Source organism: Ictalurus furcatus, chromosome 16 (genome assembly GCF_023375685.1).
Source record: "Ictalurus furcatus strain D&B chromosome 16, Billie_1.0, whole genome shotgun sequence".
Classification (NCBI taxonomy): Eukaryota; Metazoa; Chordata; class Actinopteri; order Siluriformes; family Ictaluridae; genus Ictalurus; species Ictalurus furcatus.
The window spans coordinates 21,713,579-21,740,699 of NC_071270.1; the positions used below are offsets into that span (position 1 = coordinate 21,713,579).

At 40.0% G+C, this 27,121-nt stretch overlaps 1 protein-coding gene across 1 annotated transcript; it reads left to right on the forward strand.

Moving 5' to 3' along the window:
• Positions 1 to 615: 615 nt before the first annotated feature.
• si:dkey-81j8.6 (STE20-like serine/threonine-protein kinase) lies at positions 616 to 26,460 on the forward strand. The gene is made up of 17 exons (XM_053645997.1): positions 616 to 1,258; positions 7,806 to 7,970; positions 8,065 to 8,113; positions 8,218 to 8,367; positions 8,457 to 8,529; positions 9,017 to 9,211; positions 10,148 to 10,322; positions 11,095 to 12,723; positions 14,052 to 14,182; positions 15,946 to 16,069; positions 17,317 to 17,484; positions 18,782 to 18,911; positions 19,918 to 20,042; positions 20,140 to 20,325; positions 24,674 to 24,799; positions 25,031 to 25,144; positions 25,302 to 26,460. The coding sequence occupies exons 1-17, from the start codon at positions 1,109 to 1,111 to the stop codon at positions 25,419 to 25,421; spliced, it is 3,810 nt and encodes a 1,269-aa protein (XP_053501972.1). The 5' UTR covers positions 616 to 1,108; the 3' UTR covers positions 25,422 to 26,460.
• Positions 26,461 to 27,121: the final 661 nt, after the last annotated feature.

The following is a 27,121-nucleotide window of genomic DNA, read 5'->3' on the forward strand; positions in this document are numbered from 1 at the left end:
TACACTAAACTACACTGCTAATGCATAACCTCAGACTGAAAAACTCAGGGACGCGTTCTCCAAAAATATGTGTTCCAGCCAAACATTTATGGACACACTTCAACAACAGCACATAAACTTAGATTTAAAAGTGAGTTTGGAGTAAAGCAAGTTTTTTGTTGTTGTTGTTGTTTATCCTCAATGCAGGGAAACATTTTTGAATCTCACATACTGTATACTACAGATACTGGGGATAGAGATTAGACGGCATAGACAGCACTTCTGAGCACCTTTTGAATCTAAAACGCTTGAATGCACAGAGAAGCCCCACAAGACCACAAGTGTGCCACTTGGTAATGGGGGATACACACTTCCCTCACTCGTTAGGCAGATCACTGTGTAGATCACGGAGTAGATGTGAGCTGAGCATTACAGGGAGGACAAGAGAAAAAGAACCACACCGGAAACACATACTCACATAATACATACATAATACAGGCCATGGGGCATAACACTGAATAAGAGAGACACTGTGGCACCTATCATTGTTAGTGTGTGTGTGTGTGTGTGTGTGTGTGGGGGGGGGGGGTGTTCTCAATCATTACATTTAAAAAAAAAAAAAGTTTGTTGTTTAATATTATATGAAAAATGTGATATTTTGTTGTGTAGGTTTAATTTAATTCATGGTTTTGGTGCCACTGTCTCCATTTTGTTCACAAAGTACGACGTTTTCCTAAATGTGTGTATAATTTTCAGAAATGCGAGTGCATTTTCTGAAACAAACAGGAAGCTCGTTCGCAGATAAAGTGATGGACTGAACATCACCGTACTGATTTGCCGAGAAGAACGAGCTCTAGCATCATAGCTAAGATGCTGCAATGTGTGTGTTTTTTTTTTTTTTTCTACGAACACGGCGTTTATATTTCTGTGAAGGATGTGGTTTCTACAGCAGCTTCCTGACACGCTGTGAGGTGTGTGACAACACACAAGAGTTTTTCTCTCTGGCTCTCTGACAAATCTGTGTGTGTGTGTTTACTCAGGAGGTTCTCTGGGGGTAAAGAGTGCCTGAGAGACCCTTTTCGATCCTTTTTAGGGAGCTTTGGGGTGATTAGTTCGGGAGCAAGACGCAATGGCGTCGCTCCTGATGCGTTTATTTCGTGTGGGTGCAGAGAAGAAGAAGATTCAGCACTATGAGCACCTACGCAGGGATGTGGACCCCGGTCAGAGCTGGGACACACTCGGAGAACTCGGGGATGGAGCGTTTGGGAAAGTCTATAAGGTAACTGTCTGTGGTGAAGGAAGATAATCCTGTGAGCTGTGTAAAATATTTGAAGGCCTTACTTCACTCATCTAAGGAACTTTAGATCATGTTAGTGTCTGTGTGGATGTGTGTGTGTGTGTGTGTTTGTGTGTGTTTTAGAGTATGCTACACTATAACACTAGCACAATAACTTCATAAAATCCCTCAGATGAATAGAAAAAAAAAAAAACCTTCATTATCACACATACAAACACTGTAATTAAGCCTGTAGGCTATTTTTATTCACCTTGAACTAAAATAATGATTTTGGCTGGTAATTGTGTAAGTTTTACAGTGAACCGAGTGAACCGGGCAGGGTTTTAAACTCTAAAGTCTATAAAAGGAGCTCTAAAGTCTTACAGATGCCTGAAGAAACATATCTAAAACTCAAAAAACAAAACCCCCCCACACACTAACATCCTACCACCCTTTAAATAATCTTTAACACACAATATTACACTGTGACATTTAGGGTTACTGTGGAAATTTAAGCGTATAGCAGTGTGTAAGTGTGGTCATGTTGACAGTCAGAGAGAAAATGGATGCTCGAGTGATTTTAGCTTCATTTTATTTACTGATACAGAGTTCATTGTGCTTTAAATGAAATGAAATCTTCTTGCTGACGTGTTGTATCTTAGACGCTGACCACATTCTGACATTTATATCGAGTATCTCAGGGATGAAGGCTGATATTAACTTACTGAGACCGCTAAAACTGTTTTAGACACAAATTTAGAGAACTTGTGACCTTAGAGAGAACCTTATAATAACAAAGTGACAAACTGATTAAAGGTCAATTTGTAGAGTTCCTGGTAAAGATAATCATGCATGGTATTAACGTCTGTTATATTGTGTTGCTTCGTTGTGTTTGCTCAGAATTCATTCAGTATGTAGGTCGACTGCACATCCTGGATGCTCAAGCGGTCGTGCGTTTCAGCGTTGAATGGTTTAAGCAGGTTTAGAGTAAGGTTTTTCGAACTGAGGAAACATTTCTGGTAGTTGGTACTTGACTTGGTAGTGATGTTCTAAACCCTGACCTACAGCTCAGACATAAATATCTCTGTATTTGATGTTGATTTGTTGGTCTGGCAGCCTGAAGGTGCAGCCAGTATTGTTGGTTGAAATTTCCATTCTGAGCTTGTGTTCATGTCTGTGAAGTTTTCGATGATCTGTGTGGGTCCCCTTCAGCTGCTCTTGTTGCAACCCACAAACATACCCATAGGTATATTTGTGTCTTGGTGTGAGTATTTGAAAGAATCGTGGCTTGTGTCGGATTGGAGTCATGTCAAGGGTGTCTTGCCTTGCACACTTTCTTGCATGGGATGGGATCTGGTTCCATTGCCACATAGAATTCGATAAATCTATCTAATGAATAAAATAAATTGGTGATTTTATAATATATTGGTAATTCTTGCAATACAGATTGTCACAATTAATCCGAGTGAGATCGCCAAAGGTGACGGTGACTAAGAAGGAGCTATGGATGTGCTAAAATCTTGAGAAGAACTAAGACTTAACAAGACGAATCCCTGGTCTTCTGGCCAACATTAGATAAATATTAAAGCTCATGCTTACTGCTCACAATGAGGAAGATAATATACTCCTAATGACTGTAATCGGTATATATAGGTGAAAGAAACTGGTCAAATATCAGCAGTCTATCAAGGAATGGGGTAGACCTCAAGAGCAGGATCCTGATGAAAACAGGAGGTTGTAGACCTCAGGATAGTATGGATGGGATATTGCATGAGTAGTAACCAGATGGAAGCAGGAGCGCATAGATCTTACACTGATTACGTTTACATGGACAGCAGTAATCTAATTATTGACCTTACTCTGAGTAAGATAATAATGTGATTAAGGTGTTTACATGAGTCTCTTTTAGAATACTCCTTTCATGTACCCGTTTTACATGTTTTAGAACATAATTAGATTAACGACACATGTCATTACGTCACCGCGCCACGCCGTCCGACGTCCCTCCAGAATTTCACGTATCAACATACAGTTCGTCTTCGTTATGGTACCGTATACAGTTTTGGGTGTTTTTATTTAAATTTTTTACGAACGCTTTAAGTGCAGTTAATTATTTGTCATGCTGTACGTGCAAATAGACGACTGTTTGAAGCCGTGGGCTGCGTCCCAAACCGCGTACTTACCGTCTATATAGTAGCCGAGATACATGTATTTCTCCTACTACAGGCCGATAGTAGGCAAGTATGCGGTTTGGGACGCAGCCGTGCTCTCTGGTTTGCCGTAAAATGTTGAGCACTGCCGTGTGTGATCGTATCCTGTCGCAAAATGCGGTGGAAACTCTCACAAGACCTTAATAATGTGATTAAGGTGTTTACATGTCTGTAATACATGTCGATAATGCGACTAAAACAGGAGTACGCCACATGTCTTAATTTGATTTGTGTTTACTTCGAGTATGACCTTAATCAGATTAAGGTAATTAAAAATTGCTGTTTACATGGTAGTTTCTTAATCACAGTATCGTCTTAATCAGGTTAATAGTGGATTATTGTTGTCCATGTAAATGCACTGAATGATAGAATTTGGATCTGGAAGTAGACCTCAGGATGGCAAAAGATTTCGAATGCGAGCAAGAGCTTGTAGGAATGAGTGGTGGATGGGAGCAGAGCACCGGAGACTTCAGGAATAGGATCCAGATCTTAGCAGGTGGTTGTGGTCTTGGGATTGCAAGAGTAGCATGTAGATCAGTGGTGTCCCAGCTTATCTGGATGGATGCAGGTTTTCATTCCAACCAAGATGAAGCCACACCTGATTCCATTGAAAGCCAAGATCAACTGATTAAACAGGTGGAATCAGGTGTGGCTCCTACATGATTGGAATAAAAACCCTTCTCCAACCCTGGCTCCAAACCCTTCTTTGCAACCCTGGTGGCTGTGGCTCAGGTGATAGAGCGGGTTGTCCCTTAATCATAGGGTTGGTGGTTCGATTCCCGGTCCACATGACTCCACATACTGAAGTGTCCTTGGGCAAGACACTGAACCCCAAGTTGCTCCCGATGGCAAGTTAGTGCCTTGCATTGCATCTGCTAGTGCCTTGCATCTGCTCCCATTGGTGTGTGAATGGGCGAATGAGACACAGTGTAAAGTGCTTTGGATAAAAGCGCTATATAAGTGCACCATTTATAAGATTGTTCACCCCTGATGTAGATGGAAGCATGGGCTTGTAGATGTGATCTCAGAATGAAAGAAGTGTTGTGTAGGTCTCAGGATGGCAGAGGATCTGGATGGAAGTAGAGCTTAGAATCGCAGAAGTAGAACCTAAATGGAAACAATAACTTATAAACCTCAGGGTGGTGGGAGTAGGATTTGGAGAAGAGCAGAGTATTGTAAAACATATAGAATATGATCCAAATGAGAGGAGGGGTTTGTAGAATATTCAGGACCTTGTAGACCTCAGGATGATAGAATTCGGATACAGCTGCAAGTAGGATTTTGTAGACCTTAGCATGATTTCACATGGGATAATTGGCTTGGAGATGTCATCAGTAAGATCCAGATGGTAGCATGAGTGACTTTTTTTCGAACTTAGGGGTCAACATCACACCACCACAATGGGACTGCTTTTGGCTTTTAACTGTCCACAGCCTTTCTAGTTCCTCTTTCACTTTCTGGTGTTTCTAAGGAACAGAACCATTTCTTTATCTATTCTATGCATTTGAAGAATATAGAGTTATAAATAAATTGGAGGGAAAAGTTTGTTTAATTCATAATGATAAAACAATACAGTGCAATAAAAGCATTTTTTGTCCTAAACTGGGTGGCACAGTAGTGCAACAGGTAGAGTTGATGCCTTACAGCTCCAGAGTTCGGGATTCAATCCTAAGCTTTGATGACTGTACTGTGGGTTTCCCCTGGGTTTCCTCCCAAAGCATTCACTATTCTAACACTATCGTAACATGCCCAGAGGTGTGAAGGAGTTTGTGTATTTCCCTACACTGGATTGGCATCCAAGGGTTCCTACTTTGTGCCTAGTTTTACCAGGAATGATCCGCATCAGACATACAGTTATAGACGAGGGTCGTTCCATCTCAAGCAGTCCAAGCCAGATTGCTTTACCATGTTAAATTTTCCCAAATTCTAAAATGTTACTACATTTGATATTGGCAATAGTGAAGCATGATCTATCACAGGGTTCTTCAAATCTGCAGAGTTTAGCTCCAACCTGCAAACTTACCTGTCTGTAATTTTCTAGTAATCCTGAAGACCTCAGCGTCTTCCGGTGTATTTGATTAGGGTTGGAGCTAAACTCTGCAGAACACTGGACCTTGAGGGCCTTCAAGGGACTTCTGAGCTGTAGTCACTTTCAGTTTTTATCACAGGAGAAACAACACCATAGCTCTGTTCATTTGTAAAACACCCAACTGAACACTGTACTTCCATATTTGGAGCAAATCTATTCACACACATCAACTGTACACCTGTGCCAACATGATAGATCAGGGTTCTTCAAATCTGGCCCTAAGAGAAGTCTCAGACCTGAAATGTTCTGCATGCACACTTTACTTTCCTAGGTACCCCTGTGGGTGGCTGTGGTTCAGGTGGTAGAGTGGGTTGTCCACTAATCGTAGGGTTGGTGGTTCGATTCCCGGCCCACGTGACCCCACATGCCGAAGTATTCTTGGGCAAGACACTGAACCCCAAGTTGCTCCTGATGGCAAGTTAGGGCCTTGCATGGTAGCTCTGCTCCCATTGGTGTGTGAGTGTGTGTGTGTGTGTGTGAATGGGTGAATGAGACACAGTGTAAAGCGCTTTGCATAAAAGCGCTATATAAGTGCAGACCATTTACCTCGTAAAAAAATTAAGGCTGAGATTCGAACCCTTCCTGTTATAAATTGACCCTGTTATAAATTGACCCTAAAGGTGTGAACAATCTGGGGCCTTACATTGGATTTAAGATCTAAATTCTAACGAACAAGAATGTGCAAAATGTTCATGTACCTTATAATGTGCTGTAGAGATCAGTTTTTGTTCCAAGAAGCTAGGACCATTATGAGCCGAGATATTGAGGTTTCCATAAACAGCTGTATAAGCAAATTTGATGATTTGTTGTGTGCCATGACACAAAGATGGCCGCCATGGTTAAACCAACTAAAATAAACAAACAAATAAATAAATAAATGCATATAGCAATACATAGAGGTAATCACTCAAAAATTTTTAAATGGTCAAGCAACCAACTTTACAATTATTGGAGCACTTGAGATGGACTGACCCCCAAAAAATCCTATATTGGCTGAACTTTTGATAAATTGTGATAAATATTCAAGATTTAAAATTTTTTGCTGAAGTCAGTGTTGTGACTTGAGGGGCCCGTGGTAGTAGGCCACAAAAAAAAATAAAACATACAAAGAAAAGCAGCAGCGTTCCTAATTAGAATAGAAATGTTTCCTTCTGTATCAACGTGTCTAAGTTTTAATTCTGTATTTCTACGTTTCCTTGGTAACTGTGTAGACAGATTCAGACATATGCTGTGGTTAAGTACACTTCCTGTTCAAGCAAAGTCTGAAAGATCAGTTAGAGATTTCCTCCCCAGTGTGTGTGTTTGAATTTCTTTGTGTCTGAGTAAAAGGTGGCGTTAGGTCAGCATTTAATGCTCACACAAAACACACATGATTCATCAGGCCTGTTCATTAACACACATTTCATGAGGATACATTGTGTGTGTGTGTGTGTGTGTGTGTGTGTGTGTGTGTGTGTGCGCTTTGGTATCATAATTCAGAATTTTGAGTAATATCTGCCCACTTGGGGTCCCATTTCCATTGTACAAGGCCATTTGTACAATGTTTTGGCACCCTTGGCCATATGACATGCGGTATTTTATTGCTCTTTGAAGTGAATCGTAGTAAACACAATAGCTGCGTTTATTTTTCTGTGAGCGTTAATGCACAGTTACTTTATATTTGATGAAGTTAAACAATAAAAATACAAATAAAATAGCAATTGTGGCATGTGAAAAAGTTTGGACACCCTTCCAATTGTGAAGCTTCAGAACATATTTAGCATTAATGGACACACTAGGCCTCGTTAGGTAGGTCAAGAAATACCGTTAGGAATAACCATTCCAGAGCATAATAAACTCTCTGACTCTTCAAACCTTGTGCTAACCCTCAACAATACATGGGGTCCTCTAAGCAGATAACTGATGCCTACAAAGCAAGTGAATGCACATGTTACACATGCACTTACACATCAAAATAAGCCAGACGCATTTGGACTGATGAAGTGGGATATCTGCGAAAAGGGGTGTTATGTATTAACTTTGTAGGGCATCTTACCCTTTTATGCATGTCACAAGTACTATTTTTCATCAAGTTTCATCAAATACAAAGTACCTGTGCATTAATATTTGCAGAAAATGTTATTTCCATGGTTGTGCTTTCTTCTTTTCACACTAGAAAAGAAACAACGTATGTCATTTGCCCAAACTTTTGCATACAACTGAATGTTTACCTAATAAAAGGGCTAATTTTGTGTTTATGTGTGGGTGTTAGGTTCAAAACAAAGAAAGTGGTGTGTTAGCAGCAGCTAAAGTTATAGATGTTCACAGTGAGGATCAGCTGCAGGATTACATCACTGAAATCAACATCTTGGCAACCTGTCGCCATGGCAACATCATCTCACTGCTGGAAGCTATCTACTATGAAGGATGGTTATGGGTAAAAGCTGACTGTCTTTCTATCTATCTATATATCTATCTGTCTATCTGTCTGTCTGTCGGTCTGTCTTATTGAGTGTGTTCTCTGTGTGCAGATCATCATTGAGTTTTGTCCTGGTGGAGCGCTGGATGACATCATGTTGGGTAGGAGTGGCCTGACACATATCCTCTGAAGCCCTCCGTTTTCTGAATGCCTTCATACATGGACGTGTGTGTGTGTGTGTGTGTGTGTGTGTGCACATGTGCAGAGCTGGAGCATGGCCTCTCAGAGCAGCAGATCAGTGAGGTGTGTTTCCAGACACTGCAGGCTCTCTTTTACCTGCATCAGCACCACATCATCCACCGAGACCTGAAGGCCGGAAACATTCTGCTCACCATGGAGGGCCACATCAAACTTGGTATACACAAACACACACACACACACACACACACTAGAAATACACACACTAGAACTGCCTTTATTTAGTGCTGCGCTTTGTATCTGTAGCTGACTTTGGAGTGTCAGCAAAAAATGACAACACCCTCCAGAGACGATCGACTTTCATCGGGACGCCATATTGGTAAGCAGTTCCTCTGAGTAGTTACATTGTGCAGTCTACCGATAATTAAAACAGTACTCAATCTACAGTATATTTAAAGAATTTGTTTCTAAAATGTGATGAATGTAAAATTCTATTCTGTTTTAAGGTGTTGAAAGATGAGTTCAACCTTGTCTGTTTTTAAGAAAAGGCTACATATAGAGGCTAAATTAAAGCGTTATGCTTTCGCACCAGCTCCAACAGAGACCGACAATTTTACACATTCATTTAAAAACATTCAGTTTTATTTATGTAGGCTGAAGCGTTATATGACCGATTAATAGTTTTAAGATCATCACGAAGATGTTTTAGATGTCTCTGGACTGCCATAAATCTTCATCCTACTGCAAGTATATGATCATTAGTGCATAATGTTTATTAATGCAGTTTAATTATATAATCATTAGTCATGGGTGTGTAACAGTTAATGATGATAAAGTGTGTGTTTGTATATAAATGTGTGTTGCAGGATGGCACCAGAGGTGATAATGTGTGAGACATCGAAGGAGAATGCGTACTCATGTAAATCTGATATCTGGTCTCTGGGCATCACGCTGATCGAGGCAGCTGAGATGGAGCCTCCACACCACAATCTGAACCCCATGAGAGTGCTGCTGAAGATCACCAAGTCTTCTCCACCCACACTGACCAACTCTCGAATATGGTGAGTCTGTCCATCCATCTGTACATTCTTACACCCACACTGACCAACACTTGGACATGGTGGATCTGTCCTCCAATCTATTTCTTCAGTCATCCCTTCATTAATTCATCCTTCCACCCACATTGTCCAACACATATCTATAGTAAGTTTGTACATCCATCCATGTATCCAGAGTAAAGCCTGTCTATGGTGAAGCTGTCTGTCTAAACTATGGATCTGTCTCTGTTTTCACCCATGGTGAACCTGTCCATCTGTCCATCCCTCCATTCATCCATTCCTCTGCCCACATTGTCACGTATTCCACTATGGTGAATCTGTTCAAGCATCTAGCAATCTTTCTACCCACTCTGTCCAACATGCACCAACAGTAAATCTGTCTATCCATCTTTCATTCATCTATCTACAATGTCCAACATGTCCATCTATGGCAAATCTGTATATCCATCCATTCATCCACACTGTCCATTTATACTTTGGATCTGTCTCTGTTTTAAGCCATGGTGGACCTGCCCAACCATCTGTCCATCTATTCATCGACCCATGCATCCATTGTTCCACCCTCACTGTCCAAGACAAACCAATGTTAAATCTGTCCATCCATCATCCATCTGTCCATCCTTTTATCCATTTATCTGTCCGTCCCTCCACCCACAATTTGCATCTATGGGGAATCTGTATCTCCATCCATTCATCCACACTGCCCATCTAAACAATGTACCTGCCTCTGATATCACCCTTAGTGAACCTGTCCATCCATCTGTCCATGCATCCTTCCATCCATCCATCATCTATTCTTTCACCCACTCACCCACAATGTGACTGCTGGAAGTGGACTCAGAGACAATTTTTGCTGATATTACTGATGGAGCTGAATGTACACAGGAGCTTGATAACAAATGCTCTTTTCCTCCCTTTGCTGCTTTTTGCTTTTACCAGGTCAAACCATTTTCAGGACTTCCTGAAGAGGGCGCTACAGAAAAACCCCGAGTCACGATGGGGAGCACAGCAACTACTCGCCCACCCATTCTCATACGCTGGCCGGAGCGGGCAAACCCTTAAGGAGCTCATCGCTGAGGCTAAAGCAGAGGTCACTGAGGTCATAGAGGCAGAGGTACAAAAAATGAAAAGAAATCAATAAAAAAAACAAGGCACAGAACTCTCATTCGCTACTCACATAGGATATGAAATTGTATTGTAAGCATACTGTTACAATTTGTTTGATAAACAAACTTTGTTTAGATAAATCCCATTTTTGTTGGACTATTGATGGGAAGGTTGCAAGTTCAAACCCACCAACCTGACACTGCTGGGCCCTTGAGCAAGGCCCCCAACCCTCAACTGCTCAGTTGTATAAATAAGATAAATGTTAGTCGCTCTGGATAAATGTGTCTGTCAAATGCCGAAATGCATATCAGAGCAATGCTGAGTTCTCAAATCTGATTGGTCTGAAGCTGTTCTGACAGTACTTCTGGCTAGATAGGCAAATAATAGCTTCATATCGTGTTGATAATAGCTTTTTATATGCTTAAGAGTTAATTCACAGGGACTTGTCTGGTGGACGCACCATATAATCTAAGCCTAATAATAAAGCGATTTTAAAAAAACGTGCTTTTATCACTTGTTTTGTGGTTGTTCTGGATAGTTCCAAATATAACTATAAACTGATTTAAAAAAAAAAGGATGATGTAAAATGGGTAGATTGTTGTGCAAGGTATTAAACACTCTAGCGCATACTGCTATAGGAAAATAGTAACCTTCTATAATAATAACCTTCTATAATAATAATAATAATGTAGTAATAATAATAATAATCTTATCACTGGATTATCTGTAGCTGGACATCATGTACTGAACATAAATGGTTGTGTTTGTCTTTCTATAAGTCTCTTTCAGATCTGCATTCCTCTGTGGATGAACTGACAACCAACACAGAGACACCAGTAATGCAGGATCCAGCAAAAGATGAGTCAGAAATCCCTCTGACGCCCTCATGTGAAGAACCCCCTGAGGTTCCTAGTAATCCCGAGCCAAACAAAGTCCCCAAAGTGACGCGTCGGGCATCTGGTGCCCTCGATAAGGCACAGAAGAGAGTGAGGCGTCTGTCTGTTCCGGGAAACCTCCTGTCTTTCCTGACTCGCCGTAAATCAGGAATCTGGAATGATGATATGAAACACCTGGGGAATCAGGAGCAGCAGGAAGTCACCGTCAGCCACAGCGAAGGAGACTCAGAGAAAAGTCCACAAGAGACAGAGGACAAAAGGATGGAAAATGAGGAGAAAGCTGAGGAGGTGAAAGGTGGATCCGATCAGAGCCCGGATAAACCTGCTGGAGAAACAGAAGAGAAACCAATGCCAGAAAGAGACATGGAGTGCAAGGACATCGATGCAAATGGTCACAAAGATGAAGAAGTGCAACAGGAAGAGGATTTATCTGAACAGGAAACACTACAGGATACAGAAGTTAAGAACAGTCTAAATGCTGATCAATCTAAAGATGAGCAAACGTTTTGGAGATGTCTTAGGGGACCGGTAGAAAAAGACGACAAGCTTGGAGTAGCTGATTTGCAAAATGTTCTGATCGACACGTTGTGTTTGGAAACCTTAAACAGGAAATGTGAAACAAAAGAGAGACGTTTACACGATTATCTGGATTTGGCTGGATATGGCAATGCTTCTAAATTCTCGTCAACAGTGGAGTTAATCAGAAAGCCGGTTGTGGAAGTGTGTGTTCCGGCTTCTGAGGAAAAGACAAGCGAGGAACGGACAGAGAGTGTAATGCAGGAGGACGTGACAGAGGATGGAGAAGGACAAGTTGATGCTAAAGAGGAGGAGGAACAAAAGATAGCTGAGGATGGAGGCAAACAAGAAAAGGAGGTAGATGTCAGGAACGAAATAATGGAAGACACAGTGAAGGAACAACAGTCTGAGAATGCTGAAAAAACAGTGCGAATAACTGATTTATCGAGCGAAGAAACAGCACAAGCCCAAAATCAGCAAGAATCACAACTGAAGGAAGAAACTGCACAAGATGGACCATCTGAAGCAGAACCAAAGAAAGAAGAAGCACCAGAAGAGAAGGAGTCCAGACATGATGCAAACTCCAACGAGATCCAGAGTGCAGGAAACAGAAATGAGGATAACAACGTAACAACTGACCATTCAGATGAGCCTAGGACTCTCACAGAGACTGATTCTCGGAACGACTCACTTGCAAATGACACAGCAGAAACGTCAGAGCTTCAGACTGACAGTCCAGCATGTAGCGAGACACAGAGAGAGGAATTGAGCTCAGAAAAGACCAATGGTGTTTGTTTAGACAAAAAGCTTACCAAAACCACCAAGCAGGTTAGCTTTGCACATGCGCACGAACAAGTGGAACTGACCGAAAAGTCTCACAGCATCTTGAACGGCAACTCAAATGCAGAAGCACCTCACACCGAGTCAAATGGTTTACTACATCATAACATTAATCAGCACAACGACGAGTCAGCGCTTTCACCACTAAATGAAACGGTGAGTCAGTGCAGTGAAGAGTTGCCTTCCAACAGTTTATCTCTCTCTTATTGTTTGTCATTTTCTTGGTTCTGATCATTAAGCCCATTATTTCACGTGATTAGTTGCACCTGGTGGAGCATGGTGGCTTAGTGGTTAGCATGTTTGCTATGTTGCCGTGATTGGGGGTTTGAATCCCGCCTCTGCCCTGTGTGTGCAGAGTTTGAATGTCTTCCCTGTGCTTCAGGGGTTTACTCTGGTTTCCTCCCCCAGTCCAAAGACTGGAATTTCCAAATTGTCCATAGTGTAAATGTCTGTGTGATTGTGCCCTGCGATGAGATGGCACCCCATTCAGGGTGTCCCCTTGCCCTCTTCCCCAAGTTCCCTGGGATAGGCTCCAGCCCCCCTGGTGACCTGTGTAGGATATGTGGTATGGAAAATGGATGGATTGTTGCACTTGTTTCTTGTTTCCCATTTTTGGGAATCCCATAATTGGTCACAACTTTCTAATGGTCTTACAGACAATTGGTTCCCTTATTTACGCTTTTTGTACTCTTCCTGCTTCTCGCAAAGTTCTCAGCTGTGGTCTCCTGAGCTTCGGTAGCCAACTTTTTAGTGTAATTGCAATTATTGGAATAACCATAATAAACTTGCTTTATTGGATACAATAATGAGGATTTGAATGCTCTGTGTAATGGCTTGAGGTTTTGGTTGGCTGGTACAATGGTTGTAAAATCGTGATTGGCTGGTCTAATGACTGTGAGGTTTTTATTGACTGGAATAATGTCTGTTGTGTTTTGATTAACTGGTATAATAATATCTGTGATGTTTCGATTTGTTGATGTAATAATGACTGTGAAATTTTGAATGGCTGGTATAATGACTGTAATGTTTTAATTGGCCCAAATAATTGCTATTAGGTTTTAATTATGCCAGTGTAATGATTGTGAATTTGTGATTGGTTGATGTAACAATGACTGTGAAATTTTGATTGGCCAGTATAATGATTTTGAAGGGATTGAAGACTAAAAGGCAGCCGTGACACATGAACTACGAGTTGCATCCGAGGCTGACTGATGTAAAAAGTTACACACCGCAGAGACAGCTGATGTCCAATGCTCATCTTAAACATGAGCTCAAATGTACATTACTAACAGTATCAGAACGCTCATTTTTGTATTCTGCGTTATTGTCCTTCTTTCAGTCAGTCAGAAGACACCATACTGTATTCATTAGTAAAGGCTGAAAAACATAAATCTGTATAAGATGAAAATAATTGATAAACTAATAACACCTGGTAGTAGACTTTATGTGCTACTGTAACTCATTGTTTTGTTGTGTACCTGCAGAATTTACCTGTGGGCCGAAAAACGGTGAAGAAAACACGAAGATTTATGGTGGACGGGCGCGAGGTGAGCGTCACCACATCAAAAGTAATCAGCGAGAGAAATGATAAAGAACAGCAGATGCGCTCAATCAGGTACTTTCACTCAAGAATAAATAGATAAAGTGTATAATACAGTGCATCCGGAAAGTATTCACAGAGCTTCACTTTTCCCACATTTTGTTATGTTACAGCCTTATTCCAAAATGGATTAAATTCATTATTTTCCTCAAAATTCTACAAACAATACCCCATAATGCAACATGAAAGAAGTTTGTTTGAAATCTTTGCAAATTTATTAAAAATAAAAAACAAAAAAAGCACATGTACATAAGTATTCACAGCCTTTGCTCAATACTTTGTTGAAGCACCTTTGGCACCAATTACAGCCTCAAGTCTTTTTGAGTATGATGCTACAAGCTTGGCACACCTATTTTTGGGCAGTTTCTCCCATTCTTCTTTGCAGGACCTCTCAAGCTCCAACAGGTTGGATGGGGAGCGTCGGTGCACAGCCATTTTCAGATCTCTCCAGAGATGTTCAATCGGATTCAAGTCTGGGCTCTGGCTGGGCCACTCAAGGACATTCACAGAGTTGTCCTGTAGCCACTTCTTTGTTATCTTGGCTGTGTGCTTAGGGTCGTTGTCCTGTTGGAAGATGAACCTTCGCCCCAGTCTGAGGTCCAGAGCGCTCTGGAGCAGGTTTTCATCAAGGATGTCTCTGTACATTGCTGCATTCATCTTTCCCTCGATCCTGACAAGTCTCCCAGGTCCTGCCGCTGAAAAACATCCCCACAGCATGATGCTGCCACCACCTTGCTTCACTGTAGGGATGGTATTGGCCAGGTGATGAGTGGTGCCTGGTTTCCTCCAGACATGACGCTTGCCATTCAGGCCAAAGAGTTCAATCTTTGTTCAATCTTTGGTCTGAGAGTCCTTCAGGTGACTTTTGGCAAACTCCAGACGGGCTGTCATGTGCCTTTTACTGAGGAGTGGCTTCCATCTGGCCACTCTACCATTCAGGCCTGATTGATGGAGTTCTGCAGAGATCGGGGGCCCTTCTCCCCTGATCGCTCAGTTTGGCCGGGCGGCCAGCTCTAGGAAGAGTCCTGGTGGTTCCACACTTCTTCCATTTAGGGATGATGGAGGCCACTGTTCTCATTGGGACCTTCAATGCTGCAGACATGTTTCTGTACCTTTCCCCAGATCTGTGCCTCGATACAATCCTGTATCGGAGGTCTACAGACAATTCCTTGGACTTCATGGCTTGGTTTGTGCTCTGACATGCATTGTTAACTGTGGGATCTTATATAGACCGGTGTGTGCCTTTCCAAATCATGTCCAATCAACTGAATTTACCACAGCTGGACTCCAATCAAGTTGTAGAAACATCTCAAGGATGTTCAGTGGAAACAGGATGCACCTGAGCTCAATTTTGAGTGTCATGGCAAAAGCTGTGAATACTTATGTACATGTGCTTTTTTTGTTTTTTATTTTTAATCAGTTTGCATTTCAAACAGACTTCTTTCATGTTGTCATTATGGGGTATTGTTTGTAGAATTTTGAGGAAAATAATGAATTTAATGCATTTTGGAATAAGGCTGTAACATAAAAAAATGTGGAAAAAGTGAAGTCGCTGTGAATACTTTCCGGATGCACTGTAGATAATAAAGTATGTTTTTTGTGTGTTTGTATATAAGTATGTGTGTACTTGCTTGAAAATGTGTCTGTATGTGTGCATGAAAGCAGAACTGTATGTCTTTGACTTAAAGGGAAACTGCAACCATACGTGTGTATATAGAAATAAAAATGCTGTGTGTGTGTGTGTGTGTGTGTGTTTGTTTGTGTGTGTGTATGTGCAGGCGGCAGGAGTTGCATGCTCTGAAACTGCTGCAGCGAGAGGAGCAGCGAGAGTTCACACAGCTGGAACAAAAACTACAGCAACAGAGAGAGCTGATGTTCCGTCATATTGAACAGGAAATGAGTGTAAGTCAGAAGGCACACACATATACACCTACAGTAGCAAATGTTGTGGATAAAAATGACATGAAATAAACATGAGGGAGACCTAGTATCCAGTAAAGGGGAGAAGAAGAAATGACGGGCACCAAGACACACAGAAGCGGTGTTAGGCGGATATTGACGAATTGGATTCACACTTTAAGATCTTTAAGAGTAACACACTATGGTTTATTAGTCAAAAAGTCAAAAAGAAGTATAAGAGCTGAGGAGTGCTACCACACACACACACGCTCTCGTACAGTCAAGGGCGGGCATGTAGACATAACACACACACACACACATAACATTATAATTTTATAAGAATAATAAAAAGGAGTATTAAGATATTATAAGGGTAATATCTTATAATAATAAAATATAAAAATAAAGAGTAGTAGGATATGTAGGATAGTAGAAGGGTAATATAATGATATTATCAAGTGGGAAGTACAGTAAACCATTTTGCAAGCAGTATAACTATATATAAAATAGAGATATAGAGCAAATATGAAAATAAGTTATAAACTAGAAATATAGAAAAATGTAACTTACTCATAATTCAGATGGTGAAGATTCTTGTCTCGCAAGGAAGGCCTTAATTTTAAGAGAAAACCATGAAGAGCCATTTATAAGGGTAGCTGAGTCAAGCTGCCCCCCCACGAGATAATAGCGAGACCAAGGTCACGCTAAATTGTTTTGTCTCTCCACTTTTGAAGCTAATGGTAAATTGAAAAGCCCTTTTCTAGAACATAATAGTAAATTGAAAAGCCATTTTTTAGAGCCTAATAGTAAATTGAAAAGCCCTTTTTTAGAACATAATAGTAATGTAGATGAGCTCTTTTTTTAACCCTATTGGTATTGATATCATAGTCTTTTTGAAACATATGGGTTATCTACTGAGTAAATACAGTATAAATACTGGAGCTTAAGCTCAGGGTGTCAGATCACTTCTGAGAATTCTCATCGGTGTGGATCTCGTATGGTGGAACGGAACCAATAAATCTGGACCCTTGCTTCTTCTCACTCACGGCTGGTGTCTTTTTTCTATCTCCAACTGGGTTCAGAGGTAGATGTGAGTATTTGCTTCTATGTTGAATTTTAAGTGTTTTTGGGTAATAGGCTAAATTTGAGCCAGCACAAAACACACACACATACCAAGCAAAGATACTGTCAGGTTCATAATCGACTAGTTTTGATTCCATCTATCCATCTCTTGGTGTCGCCCTCTACAGAGTAAGAAGCAGTACTACGATGGTGAACTGCAGCGTCTGGAGAAACAGTATGAACAGCAGAGCCAAAAAATAGAGACCGAGCACACGGCGCGTCTCCGGGAGGAAGCAAGACGTCTCAAATCTCAGCAAGAGAAAGAGCTCCGAGCCCTTAAAATGGACGCTAAAGAGGTAATAAGTCACCTCAAACAAGATAAACAGACTATTGGATGGAAAGTTTGTTCCTCTATGTTTGTTGAAACTTTAATAGAATTGGTATATGCGGCAACATGAAAAACAAATTATTTTGTGCACTCAAAATATCCTATGAGTCATGAAATGAATTTGTTTGCAAATGCAGACCCTAAACTAAATGACACGACGAGTGATCGTGGAACTGGGAAAGTAGGAAGAACGCTTGAGAACTTGATGCCTTTGTCACAATGAACAAAGAAAGAGAAGGGAATTTATAAGAAGGTGGAGCTTCAAGTGTGGACTTTCTCCCAAACTTTGTGGTGCCCATGGTGCCAAACCCCATGTTCTCTTATATTTGTTGTAGCTTCTGTTCTAATCCCGTGTCTGCCCATGTTCTGTAATTGGTTTGTTACCCATTTGTGTTCACATGTTCTTTTTATATCCTCTGTGTGTCATTGTCTTCAACCAGCCCAAAAGAACCCATGTCATACTCCTCTTCATCTCCCTCCACTGGCTTCCTGTAGCCGTCTGTATCAAATTCAAGGCCTTGATGCTCACGTACAAGACCTTGTCTGGAACAGCACCCTCCTACCTCAGCTCTCTCCTTGAGGCTTACGTTCCCTCACGTTCCCCCATCGGTTAACGACCGCCGCTTAGTGGTGCCTACTCAGCGTGGCTTAAGGTCCCTTTCCAGAACCTTCACACTATCTGTCCCTCAGTGGTGGAATGAACTTCCATCTTCAATCCGGACCGCAGAATCTCTCACCATCTTCAAAAAACAGCTAAAGACCCACCTCTTTTTTAACCCCTAAAATGCCAACCCCAAATTATTTAAAAACAAAACAAAAAAAAACCCTACTCTGGCTGTTACACCTCTGCTCTGCACACTTTGCTTCTCTAGAACTTAATTAAAGATCTTGTATGGTAGCACTACTTGTATTGTTATCCGCTTGATATATCGCTTTGCTTGTATTTCCTCATTTGTTGCCATTGGTTTGACATAGATTATCGATTATGGAACTTTGTTTAACTTTGCACGTCTGGTGTTTTGACCCCTGCTATGCACTCATATTACAACACAACTTCAATTATCTCAAAACTCTATATGTTGGAAAATCCATTTCGAGATCGGCAAAACCATTACATAAAGGAATGAGCATTTGTAAGATAGAGCTCGCGGTGCTTTATACAATTAGTGTAACGTAAAGTGTGTTTCATCTATTAATTGACTTTCTTTTCTCCACAAAGTCCCTTGTTTAAAAAACAACAACAACAACGTCTTTGTGTATTACAGGAGCAGCGTTTCCTGCAGAAGCAGCAGCAGGAGCTGAATGAAGCGCTACAGAAAGGCGTACAGGAACACAAGAGGAAAGTGGCTTCCATGGAGTGGGACATCACTGTCAAATCTCAGCAGCTCAAGAGAGGTACAGCGGCCAAACCATACACAAAACACAACATTTACACCATACAGTAATAAACAAAGTTGCCATAACACAGTTTGGGCATCATAGTTTAATTAAGGCGTATTTACTTTTGAAACAGGAATTCAAGGACATGTTTGACTTAGCAGGTTTGACTTATTTCCACAACAACCAGTACACCACTTCTAAATCTGATTGTGTAATGATGTACTAACTACACATAAATATAAACTCAACACCACCTTCACCACCAATGAGAAAGACAACAAAACAAGAAGTGAAGTCCATGGCGGCCATGTTTGTAGGCCTCAGTGCAGGATGGGAAGTGTAGTCACTGGTTTGCTGTGATATGACACTGTGCAGATAAGAAAATGTGTTTGAGGCATTAAATCTATACGTAGAAATAAGAATAGTTTTAATTGGGTGTGTTGTTAAGACCATAAATGAGACTATAAAAACGTATCTTCGAGATGTTATATGGAAGTCATCGAGTAGCTAACATGCGCTAACCTGACAGGATTATTTGAGAAGATTTTAAAGTCTTATTCATTACGTCTAAAGTCATCATTCTAATGAGCAAACCTGACAGGAATTGAAGTCATATAAATAATTCTTCATAATCATCGCTGCTAAAGCTAATCGGACAGCTGACATGCGCTACACCTGACAGGATTTCTGAGGGGCTTCTTAACTCAAATTAGTAAATGTTTATTAAAGGTTTATTATCTTTACTGCAGTTAGCTAATATGAGGTAAACAGACAGAATTTTTGCTTTAAGTACTCATAAATGTCATCTTCACCCCTGTTTAGATGACTAACAAACTTGAACGGAAATTCAGAAACGTCGTATATGGGCTATAAGACACCCATTTATATCCCCTAAAGACACACCCACGAGTCATGTGATCTGTAGACATACCCCTTTCATAGCGTGTGTTTAAAGCTGACTCTGAGAACAAACACTGCAATAAACTCAAGCTGAGGATTGTGTCTATTTATTTACCTGCAGCACGTGAGTCAGTGATCTGGGAACTGGAACAGCGCCACCTGCAGGAGAAATATCATTTATTTAAGCAGCAGGTGAAGGAGCAGTACTCTCTACAGAGACAGCAGCTCAGCCGGAGACACAGCAAGGTGACCTTTAAATGGTCTGAACAGCCTATGTTATAATACAAAGACCTTTCTTATTCTTATTCTTATTTTTATTTGTATTCTTCCTGTTTTTGCACAGGATGTGGAGCGCGTGTCCCGATTCCAGCTGGGCCTAATGGATGAGCAGAAGTCTTCTCAGGCTCAGGAAAGGACTCAACTCCAAAGGGCGCAACGTGCTGAGGTCAAAGGTCGCTTAAATCGGTTTAGGCAAGATCTGAGGAGGCAGGGGTTGAGCGGAGCCGAGCAGAGACAGAAACTCACACAGGTAACGTGATGACGTACAGAATCTTGTCTCGTTTCCTGATTCTAATGTATAACCCACTATACAACGTAGGTATTTTTGTACCTTCTGTGACAGCCACTCCTTAAACAGGGCATACAGGATTTTTTGGGTTGGCGCTGCGTTTTTTTGGGGTTTTTTGTGACTGTTGCGGCCAAAAATTATTGATTTTGCTGAGACCTTTTTTCAAAATTGCAATGTTGTGATGTGACTTGAGGAGTTTTTTGTTTTTTTTCGGTGAAATTGCACAATTTTTTTTTTTGTCTTTCGCAGCGATGTTTGTTGGTAAATGAGACCTTTTAGCTGTACTCGTGTTCGACGCACGTAAATCGAAGAGGGCTTTGGCATTGTGATGACGTCACACGATGAGTCTTGTCCCAAATCTGTGGAAATATTGAAAAATTGCAAGCTCCCCCAATTATTGCGGCGTTTCCTTGATTTTTTTGTCCATTTCTGCAAATCCTGGAGGGTCTGCTTAACATCATCCACTTTGGGATGGATCGGTGTGGGCGCACCTCATTTGTAATGACCAATCACAGGCTTGGTGATGTAGCGTGTTAGTTTGTAGAGTTCGCCCAGCTGCCATGAGCACAACATGTGTCCGTTTGCTCCACATGTGGAAGAAAGCCGAACTTCCTATATGCGTTAACTATGCTGAGGTCTTTAGATTGCTTTCACACTTGGTGTTTTTTTCTCAACCAGCAGTGAAGGTTTTACATGTAATGCTATGTGGAATATAACTGTTTTGGTGTTTTTCCTCACAACAGAGCTGAAAAAAATTCAAATTTTCAGAAAAGTGTTTTATCTCCAGACCATGAACTATTTTTGGGACATTGCCCAGTACACATTATGACTTTTAACTGCATACAGTCAAGTCACAGCAAAGACAAACAACCTCCTTATCATCAGAGTTAACCCAGTCTTTAGTCCATCTGTATTACTGATAATAATAAACCCAATCTAGATCTTCTAGATATCTTTTTTTTTTCTTCATATTAACACAAATGTCACAATTTTCTGTTAAAAAAAATGCTGAAAACACATTTTCAAACCATTCGTTATGCACATATTCTACATAATCAGAGCTGGAAAGTGGAAAATAAAAAAGGAGAGAGAGAAAGGTTAATATAGAGCTGAGGCTGTGAAGAGTATTTATCAGTAGTTACTTTTATCTAATCCTCTGAGGAAAGATGAAGTCGCCACAATCCACTGAGTGAAAGCTGGTGGTTTTTATTGGATTCCTAGCGAAATAATAATTGGCGTCTAGCGAATAAAGATGTCTGAGACCACTGAATATTGCATAGCAGGACAAACCTCAAGATGAATCTTACGTGTTTTAGATCTGGTTTATTATTTCAGTGATGGAGCCAGAAGCTGAAGAGCTTTGGGCAAGAAATGAACATATGACTTAAATTACATAGGGGATAGCATGACGTCTGAGGCATCTGTCATCTATGTTTGTATAAATTGCAGACCACAGAGCTTTAGAGAAATAGAAAATGTGATATTTAAATATTTATCCGTCTGCACTGTGCTTGTATGCACACTGTTATGTATGATGATTAATAATTATTTATTAAAATTATTATTTATTTATTAAATTTATTAATTTATTCAATTATTCATTAATGAGCTAATTCATGCAAAAAATAGTACATGCTCTGTCACTAGCTGGATGTTTACATGCACACTGATAACACAAGTGTTATACCACAGTGCTGATTAGTCAGACGGCATTTATATCACAGGTTTATTTTAATGCACTTATTATTCTTTCTATAGTAACAGCTCATTCACAGGGACCTGTATGGTCGATGATCTACATTAGCTAAGGCTAATAATAAACAGATCAGAAAAAAACACTGCAAACACTGAACAACACTTCGCCCTGAACAAAGACACACAGGGGTTTAAATATACAAATTAATCAAAGAGGGGCAACAGAAACAGCTGATTACAATGATGACACATTAGGGAAACAACCAATCACAAGACAGAGGCGGCGACAAGACAGAAACCAAAACAAAACACACATGGTAATGTAAACAGAAACGCAGTTTTTCGCAGATTGGTGAACCTCTGCCCATCTTTACTTCTGAAAGACCTCTCTAAGATACTCTTTTTATCCCAAATCATATTACTGACCTTTTCCCAATTAACCTCCAGCTGTTTCTTTTCAGTAACACTTTCCTTTCCAGCCTTTTGTTGCCCAGTCCCAACTTTTTTGAGACGTATTGCGGCTAACAAATGACCTTATTTTTTTCTTAAAATGGTATATTTCCTGAGTTTAAACAGTTGAGATGTTTTCTATGTTGTATTGTGTGTGTACATATGTGTTTTATGAGACTTGCAAATCACTGCATTCTGCTTTTATTTACATTTCCCACAGTGTCCCAACTTTTTTTTGGAATTGGGGTTGTAAATTAATAATCATTGTAGTCATTGGAAAATTGCTGTGGTATAGGAGAAATAAAACACTTTAGGATGTGATTTCATGGGATAATATTCCACTTGTACTGCTTCACACCACCGCAGCATGGGTTATTTTCCTCTAACAGCACGCCCGTCATGTTTTATTCCTTATTAGTTAGCTAGTAGTAGTACATACAACTTGGAAATTATTGCTTAGTTCATAATGAAATACCAAACCATTACTTTAGTCAAGTCAAGTGGGAATTATTGTTGACTGTTTTCTACATCGACACATTTGAGCAAACATAACCAAACAGAGAACAAAAAGCTTGAAGAAGAAGAAGAGCATTAAGCAAGCATAAAAACTCTGATGTAAATATTTTACAGTGAAATTTAAAAAAAGGCAGGAAATTGTCTTCTTCTTCTCTTATTGGTGGGTTACAGAGTGACTGGAGACGTATAACGTGATGTATTTAGTAAGAAATACAAGAAACACGATACAAATATTAAAGCCGCAGTATGGAACTTATTTTGGTTAAAATGAACAAAAATCAATTATTGAGCAAGTACGTAAAAAAAAAAAAAAAAAAAAAAAAAACAGTGTTCAAAACTGTCTCCTTACTTTACTCCAATTCGCAACAGTAAGCTTATAATAATGATTTATAATTTGAGCTGTCGGATCGGATTTCATGGGAAACATCAGTTTGACGTCATTTGCGTGGCCTTTGCGTGGTTATGTCACGTCCGTAAACAGAAAGAAGACGAGCCGGCTACTATATCGCGTGTGTGGGGGCTGAGGATGGTGGAGTGTTTTTAGCTTGTCCTTACAAGAGGTGCTTAGAATTTAAACTTGTCATCTAGATGGCTGCTTTAATCTGCTTTAATCTGGATAGTTCTAAACGCAACCATCGTTGACATCTCGGGAAACCAAGAAACCAATCTGCGGAGAGCCTGCAGTCAAAAACTGAAAGCGACAGAACCCGTGCTAAAAGGCATGGCTTTTGAGAGGTGGCGAAAACTCCGAGATCCGAAGGAAACGTGCAGTTTTATGTTTCAAACAGAGATGGCGATAGAGAGGCAAAAGTTCAGTACTGCAGCTTTAAGAGATTAATAATGACCCTAGGGTTTGTCATAATTAGATTATTGAAACACATGTAACTGTTTAAATAATAATAATAATAATAATAATAATAATAATAATAATAATAGTAACAACAACAATAATAAAACTTGTATATAGCGCCTTTTAAAAGGTCTCTTAATGCACTTTACATAGGAAAAGAAAATAGAAACAGAAGTACATAGCGTAAAACAAAGTATAGAAGCATGCATTAAAGCATGCAGTTAATAATAAAATACAATTCAAAAATAATAATAACAACAATAGTAATAATAATAATTAAATAATTAAAAAAAAAAAGTAATCAAGAAAACGCTAGCCTAAAAAAAGTTTGAGAGAAGATTTAAGTACACTAAAAGACTGGGCTTCAGATCAGATGGTAGTGAGTTCCACAGTTTTGGATCATAAGAAGATAACCCAAGTCTGAGGGACAGTTAAAAGACCAGAATTGGAGGAGCGGAGATCATGTTTTGGGGTGTAATGGGTCAAATAGCTCAGTTCAGCCAAATACTGGGGTAAATAATTAAAATATGACTATTTGCAGTTTATCAGATTATTTTCTGAACATACTAAATGCAACACACGCGCGACCTATGATTGCAAGGAATTATTTATGGTGACTGTCATGTGTAACATCTCACCTGGGATCTTAGTTTATCTTTATATGGTCTGGGCTCTCTGTTTTTTTTTCTCTCTCTCAATCTCTCCTGCTGTCTCCTTTTGGGGTTTGATCTCTTTATCTTTATTGGACTTGTTCTCTTTTCCTCCCTCTGTCTGTCTGTCTGTGTGTCTGTCTCTCAGTTTATGTCTGAGGAGGAGAGCAGGCAGAAGCAGGAGTTCAAGACTCTTCAGGAGAATCAGGAGATCCAGTTAAAGGAACTGCAAGATCAGTGCGACTCCAACATCACTGAGCTCCATCAGCTACAGGTACGCCAACACACGTCTATCAGTCTGCACTTATTCAACATCAATTCATCTAACATTTCATCTGACTGAAATGCTCTATAGCTTACGTTTCCTACTGTGTATCATGTTGGAAGGAGTTGGAGTGGAAAAGAAAGATTACGGTGTTAAACAAATAAAATATGATGTCACTGAGCTGCAGTGTGGTCTAGATTGGACCTTCATTTTGAAATACTGTGTGTGTGTGTGTTTTAGAATGAGAAACTACAGCTTCTGGTGGATATGGAGAAGAAGAAGATCAAAAGGTTGGAAGACGAGCACACACTGGAACTGAACGAATGGAGAGATAAACTAGCCTGCAGGAAAGAGGTACATACATATATATATATATATTGATGTGGAAGTCATTCCCTCCAACTGGTTTATCTGCTCTCATGCCTGACATTTAGAGATACGCTGAGGAAATTAATTACAGTTTGTGCTGCTATAAAACCTGGTGTGTGTGTGTGTGTGTGTGTGTGTATAGGCACTGGAAGAAGACCTGGCTCGTAGAAAGAGAGAATGTGAAGGAACAAGAAGACGAAGCGAACCAGAAGCCCGATACGCTCGCCGCTCCAGATTCTTCCCAAACCTCAGTTTTAACTGACCAACTCAACTTTATGTGTTTATGTATATACGCTCTAAATGCACTCCGATCACGTGGAACTGCGGCTTCTTCTGATACGAACACAGAGCTGCATTTCTCCATTACTGCCATGGAAGCCAGTGTGAAGTGGGAGGGTTGAGCGATATGAGCAAAATACATTACAATACTCATACATGACAAATTTTCATAATGCATTCTATTGAAAAAGAAAGAAAGTCAGTATTATATCACGCCACATCAATCATCCCTACTGTGACCTTCAGCACACCACTGATGGCTTTCACGTATATAGTGTAAATGTAGTAAATATATACTGTATGTGTATATAGATGTGTCTGATACGGTGAATGTAAATAACCCGACTGTGTGGCTTGAGATTTGTACTATTTTTAGTTTGTGGTAAAACTATGCACATGTCAGTGCAGTGATGCTGCACTGTGTATATACCAAAAATATCTGACTCATTTTGATATCAGCGAGTCAAAATGACGTGACATCACTTCCTCTTGGACAATGATACTTGTATCTTCCTGTGTTTCATAATTATTTTCAACACAATCTCATTAGCATGTCCTGATTTGAGGCAGCGCTTAAGTGAAATTCAGTTTCACTTGCATCATATGACATAGCAACTCTCACTGGCCTTAATTACACAATAAAAAAAAAAATAGTCTAACTAATATTGAATGTGACTACTTGTTTGAATTACACAATACAGTAGAGGTCATGCTGACTAGTGGCTCCTGGCAGTAACAAAACAGTGTTTTTGCTAGCTAGCTAGCAGGCTAACATTCACACAGTGTGTTTAGGTGCCTGACTAGCTTATCTGATAGAGCGGACCTATTTTGTTGTGTAATTACACCCAGTGTTTTCGGACAAAAATGGAAAAATTTAAGTTTGTTATAAACTTTAATGAAATGCAGCCTGTTCAACTATTCTGTCAATTAGAAACGTATCAAACTGAGACTGAGATATTTTCAATTTTATACCAATTCAATTCTCTGAAGTGATACTGTTTACACTACTGCCATTTATTTTGTGTGTGTGTTAGTTAGCTACACGTACTATGTGCTGTATAAATACAAATGTACTCTGTCTCTTTAGGCTGCTATGTGTTGTGCATTGTGACTGACTCTTCACTCGTCATGTTACAGCCGAGGTCATAAGTTTACATATCGCTTACAGAATCTGCAAAATGTTAATAATTAACAAAATATATAAGAGGGATCATATAAATTGCATTTAGTTTTTTTTTTAATTTAGTCCTGCCCTGAATAAGCGATTTCACATATCAGATGTTTACATATAGTCCACAAGACACAATAATAACTGAATTTACACGAATAATCCAGTTCAAAATTTTACACACGCTTCATTCTTAATACTGTGTGCCGTTACCTGGATGATCAAGGACTGTTTTTATGTTTTGTGAGAGTTGTTCACGAGTCCCTTGTTTGTCCTGAGCAGTTAAACTGCCCACTGTTCTTCAGAAGAATCCTCCAGGTCCTGCACATTCTTTTCTTTTCCAGCATGTTCTACATATTTGAGCCCTTTCCAACAGAGACTATATGATGTTGAGATCCACGTTTTCACACTGAGGACGACTGAGGGACTCGTACACGACTATTATAAAAGGTACAAACGTTCATTGATGCTCAAGAAGGCAACACGATACATTAAGAGCCGGGTTGGGGGGTAAA

Excerpts from the sequence above, each read along its gene's own strand:
- si:dkey-81j8.6 (XM_053645997.1), top strand. The coding sequence starts at position 1,109 with ATGGCGTCGCTCCTGATGCGTTTATTTCGTGTGGGTGCAGAGAAGAAG. Across the intron at positions 1,259-7,805 it reads CGTTTGGGAAAGTCTATAAG|GTTCAAAACAAAGAAAGTGG; the intron begins GTAACTGTCTGT and ends TGTGGGTGTTAG. Across the intron at positions 8,114-8,217 it reads GCTGGATGACATCATGTTGG|AGCTGGAGCATGGCCTCTCA; the intron begins GTAGGAGTGGCC and ends GCACATGTGCAG.